At 45.8% G+C, this 6,722-nt stretch overlaps 1 protein-coding gene across 1 annotated transcript in view; it reads left to right on the top strand.

Moving 5' to 3' along the window:
• Positions 1–2,561: 2,561 nt before the first annotated feature.
• The window catches only part of LOC104489829 (ERI1 exoribonuclease 3), a gene marked incomplete at its 3' end in the record, with an annotated part of 65,762 nt that continues 61,601 nt past the window's right edge, over positions 2,562–6,722 (top strand). Inside the window, exons 1-2 of the mRNA XM_010132038.1 lie at positions 2,562–2,617; positions 4,773–4,864. Coding sequence (XP_010130340.1) covers positions 2,579–2,617; positions 4,773–4,864 — 131 coding nt within the window. The remainder of the gene's footprint in view (positions 2,618–4,772; positions 4,865–6,722) is intronic.

The raw sequence follows: 6,722 nt of genomic DNA, 5'->3' as shown, positions 1-6,722 counted from the left end.
TTGTGTGCGTGTGTGCTTGGCAGTGTGTTCTTGTACAGGTAAGTTGGTACTTTGCTTGGCCTGGCAGGGATGGGAGGAAGGAGTCTTGGAGAAGATCAAACAGTAACTCTTTAGTAGGACCTCTGCATCTGCGTTCCTGTCCCTCCCTCCTCCCGATGGGAAGTGTCTGGATGAGGCCATTTCACCCTGTCTTCCCACTTCCATCAGGCCTGTAGTGCTGATCAGATGCAGTCCTGAAGGGGCCCAAAGTGGTAGAAGCCATTTACACCAGTGCTGGCTATGATACGGAAAGGTTACAGGGAAGGCATGGACCTATTGGAGCAGGTCCAGAGGTGGCCACAAAAATGACAGAGGGCTGGAGAAGAGAAAGTGCTAGGGAGACTTTATTGCAGCCTGTCAGTACTTAAACGGGTACTTATGAGAAAGATGGGGACAGTCTTTTTAGGAGGACCTGTTGTGACAGGGCGAGGCGTGATGGTTTTAAACTAAAAGAGGGGAGATTTAAATTAGTTATTAGGAAGAAATTCTTTACTGTGAAGGTGGTGAGGCACTAGCACAGGTTGCCCAGAGAAGTTGTAGATGCCTCATCCCTGTTGGGGATGCCAGGTTGGACAGGGCTCTGAGTAACCTATGTAGTGGAAGGGGTTCCTGCCCATGGCAGGGGGGTTAGACTGGATGACCTTTAAAGATCTCTTCCAATCCAAACTATGATTCTATGATCCTTTCCCAGAAGCTTATCTTTGAGCCACTTCCACAGGTTTGATTGAGCTGCCCTCTGAGAGGCAGAACCAGCACTTTGCAGTAGATGTGCTGTCCACCTCTGCCAGGTGAATGCTTGCAGAGAAAGACAGCAAGAAAAGCAAAAAAACCAAAACCAAAACAAAACAAAAAAACCCCAGCAAACCAAGCCAGTGAACTCTAAAAGCTGCTCTAAAGAGCCATGTGTTAGTCTCTCAAATCTATTTGCCTCTCAGAGTATGGGAAGTCTGCAGGTAGCAGCTGTTACCCAATTAAAATACAGATTAATAAAAAAACAGTTTCTGGAATATAAAAGAGTGTCTGTGTCCCTCCACTTCCTTAAAATTCCACCTCATAATGGCTTGATGAACTTAAGAAACCCAGCTAGAGGAACTCTGCATTCTTGAAATTAAAATACTTTCCCTAAAAGGTATATATTACCATTCCATGGAAGTCTCAAAGAGAAAATAATCTTTCCACTTACAGCTTATTCAGTGAGTCAGGTATTTGGTATTCATTAAATGTAATTACAGTTTAATTGGAGTTTAATCTCTTTTTTTTTCCTTCCTCTGAGTTCGGTGCTCTGAGCCAAGCAACCAAAGAAACAGAGAGGTAGAAACCATTGAGCTTCTTTCAGTTGCCAGACATTTAATAAAGCAGAGCCCTGTGATTTGTGAGAGAGCTTATGTTTTATGCGTGGGTTGAGCTGGTCTGCGCGGAGGAGTGACTCCTGGGGTGTGGTGGGTCTATCAGCACCTCTCAACTGGACGCTACGGCTTCTGGAGGCTTGGGTGCATGTGCAGGCAGCAGGGCATGCTCCTAGGCTGTGTTCGACCTTTATTTTATGAAAACGTGTGAGATGTGTAGCTTCAGGAAAGTGCCGTATGAAGTGAAATCCTGTAGTGTGCACTTGCTTTAATAATGATTTTTTTAATTACTTGGGTGCATCGACGGCAAGCTACTGACCTCCGATATTCAATATGTTAAAAGACAGTTTTGTCAGTTGGAAGGCAGACAGAAAAATTATCTATTTTCCATGTGCCTCAAGCTATCCTGGGCAGACAGAGGTAGAGGCACGTGGGACTGCATCTTTTTATGCATCTGTCTAGCTTTAAACAGCCAAGCAGTCCGGGTACAGACAGTAGGGCTATCTGTTGGCATGACCTGTTCCTAAGGAAGCTCCTGGAAAATGGAGTAGACCAGGGTCGTGAGGGAAAAATAGTTTTCTTCTGATTTCATTCAGTTGTTTTAAATACAGTTTCAAAATGCAGACAGATGCGGTGATGGACTATGGGAAATGAGTATGCTGGCTGCCCAGAGCAGGGGGGAATGACTAAGGCCACTCTGGGTCACGCTTTACCAATAGTGGTCTGTTCATCTAACACTGTGCAATTGTCGTGTCACTGAAATAGCAGGGGAATGGTGAGGGACCCCAGCAGCCACTGCTACCAGTGTATGTCAAGGCAACATCAAAACTAGTGAAAGGTGTGTTGAAAAAGGGCAGCATTTTGGGCACCGTGCCAGCACATGAAGAAGAGGGCACCACTGCTCCCCAAGTACATCCTGCCTTGCAGAGAGTTTGCTGGTTTATGGTGAGGGTAGGAGCCCTCCCATGTTTCTGTGTTTGGGATGAAGCTGTGCCCTTGCCTGTGGCTGGGGAGCTGCCAGGGTCGTTCTGCTGAGACTGGGTCTTCAGCAATGTCCATGTGGGTCACAGGAGCATGTTTTGGTTGCAGCAAGATGGACAGGAGAGGAGACCTCTCTAATGATCTTTTGAGTGCTGCTCTGATGCCTGCTTTCTGTTTGTCTCTTGTTTCAGCTGACTGGGATTATTCAAGGCATGGTGGATGGGCAGCCAAGCCTCCAGCAAGTGCTTGAGGTAAGCAGAGTAACCTTTAGTTCTTGAACTCTGACCTCTGGTCCTGTCGCCCCCTCTTCATCCCTTTCCCTGCACCCTCCCCTTGCTGAGAATCGAACCGCGTAATTTGACTATGATTACAGCCTCATTAGAATAACATTTGCTGTCACGTTGGTGACATGCTGCTGAGAGTATTGAACCATTGATCTGTCATCTCCAGCTGTTCATGTCAAGGGTGCTGACAAGATATCCAAACTCCTGCCAGTAGATAGGAGAAAAGGCAATTCTTGCTTGAGCCAGTTTTAAAGCACCAAGGCATTGCTCAAGACCACTGCTCTGGGAGCTTCTGCCTTCGTTTTCTTTTCCCTCCCTCAGCACTTGATTAAATTAATTTTTTCTACCTATTTAAATGCTCAATAATACATGTAGTATAGAAAGAAAATGCCTCTAAAATCTAATCTGGAGTATGTGCGAATGTGGACAAAGCCCTAATAGTGCCATCTGCTTAATGTCGAATTCTTACAGCATTTAGGGCTTAATTAGCTTGGAAGTATTTCTCCATCAATAGCTTTTGTTGATAGTCGAATAGTGAAGGAAACCTCCTCAAGCAGAGCCTGCTTGAGCTGCAGGTTGGTGTTCGATGCATTGTCTCTGTCAGGATTTCCACTGCTATGTTACCTAATTGTTCCTAATCAGAATAATTGCAACAATTGCTTATCTGAGGAAATCAAATTAAAGGCTTTAAAACCCTCCATGGAGGCAGCGCTTCATGGGCAGTCACATCAGGGAGTTTAGAAAGGTTACTGCTGCTATCCCTTGCTCTGGGGTGCCTCGTGCGGGGCAGCCCAAGGGAGGCAGAAGTGTGGCTGAGAGGCTGGATGCTGCTTTGTGGGGAGCGTTACTCCAGAGGGCTGTAGGACCATCAGTCGCAGAAAGAAGTGCGTCCTGTGCTGGAAAGACTATGGCAGTGACACGAGGCTGAAGATGGTGCTCTGCGAAGGTGACATCTTGCATCTGTCCAAATTGCAGCTCTCCCTGGTGAGAGCTCTTCAGAGAGCATGTAGCAGCAGTGTGTGTCTGTAAGGGAGAGCCCTCTGCCTGGATGGGTGAACGTCCATCGCTGCTGGAGTATTACAGAAAATGGTCCATTCTGTTTCTGTGGAAGCTTCTTAGAGTGTGGAAACATTTCTGTATTTTGTGTGTAGACTGAGAAGATGTTCATACAGCAGCATGTTCCTAGGTTAAAATGAGATCCGGGTCAGACAGCTTCTAGGGCATGCAGGTTTATTCAGGAGCGGAAGGTGTCAAGCAAGGGAAAAGAGGAAGGATTTCTCTTGCCGAAGTGCTGGAAATGCTGCTAGTGAGGCTGCATAATAGCAACCGATAGCTTGTTACCTGCCACCAGAAGATTTTGGGCGTGTCATTTGCTGATTGTACCTGTAGTAAGCGTCCGTACAGGGGTTTTAGTCTAGGTTAGTTCTGGTTAATCCCCGAGATGGGTGTGCATCCTCCAGGTTAACATAGCCTATTTCTGAAGTGGATTCAGAACATGTGTCCCCATGGGAAGGTGATCAGGAATAGCGGATTCACACTGTACCGTGTGAAGCACCTCCTCAGAGCTGTAAGGAGGAATAAGAGACCCAGCCTGGAGAGGAAGGGAACGCATGGCTTTTCTTGTTACGGCCTGCATGTGCTCAGCTCTTCCATTTCTCCTGCTTTCCCGTATCTCCTTGGAGCTGTATGAACTGGATCATGTGAGAAATGCTGTAGGTGAAGGATGCCATCCCAGGACATGCATGTTTTATCCTCGCTGGAGGGGCCACAAGCTGAGCCCATTTGGTGCAAGGAGAGGAAAAGTGTAGAAGGAATGCCAGGTAACAGTGCAATTGTATCGTCCCATTAATACTGCACAACTTCCACCCCTCCGTGAGCAGAGCTGCTGTGATGTCTGATAAGATCATCTCTGCTGTGGTTGCCTGATGTCTTCTATCGGAAATCTTCAAAGGTCCAAACGTGCTGTTGTTGAGATGGCAAGCAAAGAGAGAAGAGAGAGAGGGAGAGGGTGGATAAGATCACAATTTAGTTCTCTCTTGATTGCACGCAGCTTATCTTAGTTTAACTGGTGTGGGTCGGCCTGTCTCTGCAAAACTCATCCCTTTTCTTGCCTTCCTTTCAGAGAGTTGACGAGTGGATGGCAAAGGAAGGCCTCTTAGATCCCAGCGTCAAGTCGATTTTTGTGACCTGTGGAGACTGGGATTTGAAAGTGATGTGAGTATGGAAGGGGAGGGAGACTTTTTCCTGGGCTTTGTTGCTCCATGCTTGGCTGTAATGCATAAATATTTGTCCTTACAAGTCTCCAGCTGTCCCTAGTCTTTGTTTCTTAGAGAAACTGTTGTTTGCAGTGTGTAATTGGGAATGGAGGATTGTTTAAGAAGACAGGTGGGTGCTGGGCATAGTGCAAGATCATTGCCTAGGATATTCTCTATAGCAAATGAATCCTTTCAGAACGCCAAGGTTTAAACTGAAGCTCTGTGATATTTTCCCTTTTATCTGATTACTTTCCAAAGGTATGGATATTTCTGAGAGCATACATGGAGCTCTGTTTCTGTACACCCCAATCAAGCATCGGCCCTTTCCTGACTTCCTTGTGCAAGGCGTTCTCTCTGTCATCTTGGCACACTAACTGGTTGTGAATCACGGAATGGTCTTTGGAAAGAGAGTACAAACCAAGTCTGGCTTTGTCAGTATTCTTAGCATTAAGGTCATCTTCATCAGCTGGGTGACTGTAACTGGCGAGTACCAGGTAGGGATCTGCACTGGGATCTGTGAGATCTGTGGGATCTGCAAGTGTCAATGTATGCACACGTGTTGACATGAAAATGGCTAGACACCAACCTAAAAACGTTATTTAAAAAAACTGAGTTAAATATCTAAGAGTTAGGTTAATCTTATCTGTAAAGTGTTTGCAGATCAATGTCGTATTGTGCTGAATTCACTTGGATTCCTATAATCTTGCTTCAGCTTTTCAGTTCCTCAGAGTGTTGGATAAAGACGACTGTTGTTATCACACCGTTAAAGCATGGGCTTGACACATCCAATGCTAAACTGACATCCGCAACTCGTTAGTAGTGTTACTTGGTTTTCAATGTGACATTGGTTTCCCCAAGTCAGAAGCCTAAATAAACTGCACACAGCCTGGTGGCAATCAGCACCAGTTCTTCCCTGCAGAGTGGGCTTTGTAGAGTGGCAGCTCCTTGCCTCTGCTTGGTGTGATTAGTGAGACATGAAAAACAAGGACCGAAGCAGCAGCATAAGTGCTAGTGGAGATGAGAAATTTGCCGTGCTCCAGACAGGAGTGTGGTGTGCAAGCTTTTGAGTCAAAATCTGGGTCTCTGCTGGGGCCGTGTCCAGAGCAGATATATATTGCAAATTCCTGTCTTACTGGTTTAAATTAAGAGTGAGGCTTATTTTTCTTCATATATTGTGTCTAAACTTTTATTAGAGACCAACACAAAGACAGCTGCAGGGATGTGATAAACTTCTTTTCCTCATCTGTTCTCTTTTCTCAGTTCTTTACTCCTGTATTGCTGTGCTGAGAATCCAGTTTACCACTTCTCGTGACGGTTGTGAGGAACAGAGTTACTTTGCTCAAAGCCCATCTTTCCATCGGTTTCACAGTGGGATAACAAGGTTCCCAGAAAATGACATCCTAACTTGGTGTCTCTATGGAGTGGGCAACCTTTGGATGTTTGATGGGTTTTTTGTGGGTTTTTGTTTGGTGGTTTGGTTGGGGTTTTTTTGTGCTTCAGAGCTCTACAGTGGGCAAATAGAGGTAGAGCTGAGCCCCATTTCTGGTGAGCTGTAGTGGTTGTGGGGGTGAGCTGGCTCAGCAGTTCTGGAGCAGAGATACTCAATTCACCATTTACAGTGGTCTCTCGCATGGATTGTGCCTCACTAGTCATCTGGAAAAGAAGACTCCACTCCTGGCCATGAGGTTGCAGCGAGTGGTTCAATTCTCCCTCTTCCTTTTACAAAATTTTTTTAAACCATTAACTTCAGAATTCAATCCTGAAGCGTCTCCAGGGCACAGCAGAAAATACATTTCGGGTTTCCAGACCACATGGAT

This window comes from Buceros rhinoceros, unplaced genomic scaffold, assembly GCF_000710305.1.
Source record: "Buceros rhinoceros silvestris isolate BGI_N320 unplaced genomic scaffold, ASM71030v1 scaffold6610, whole genome shotgun sequence".
Classification (NCBI taxonomy): Eukaryota; Metazoa; Chordata; class Aves; order Bucerotiformes; family Bucerotidae; genus Buceros; species Buceros rhinoceros.
Note: the sequence above shows the minus strand (reverse complement) of the source record. Positions and strands in the feature narration are given on the sequence as shown.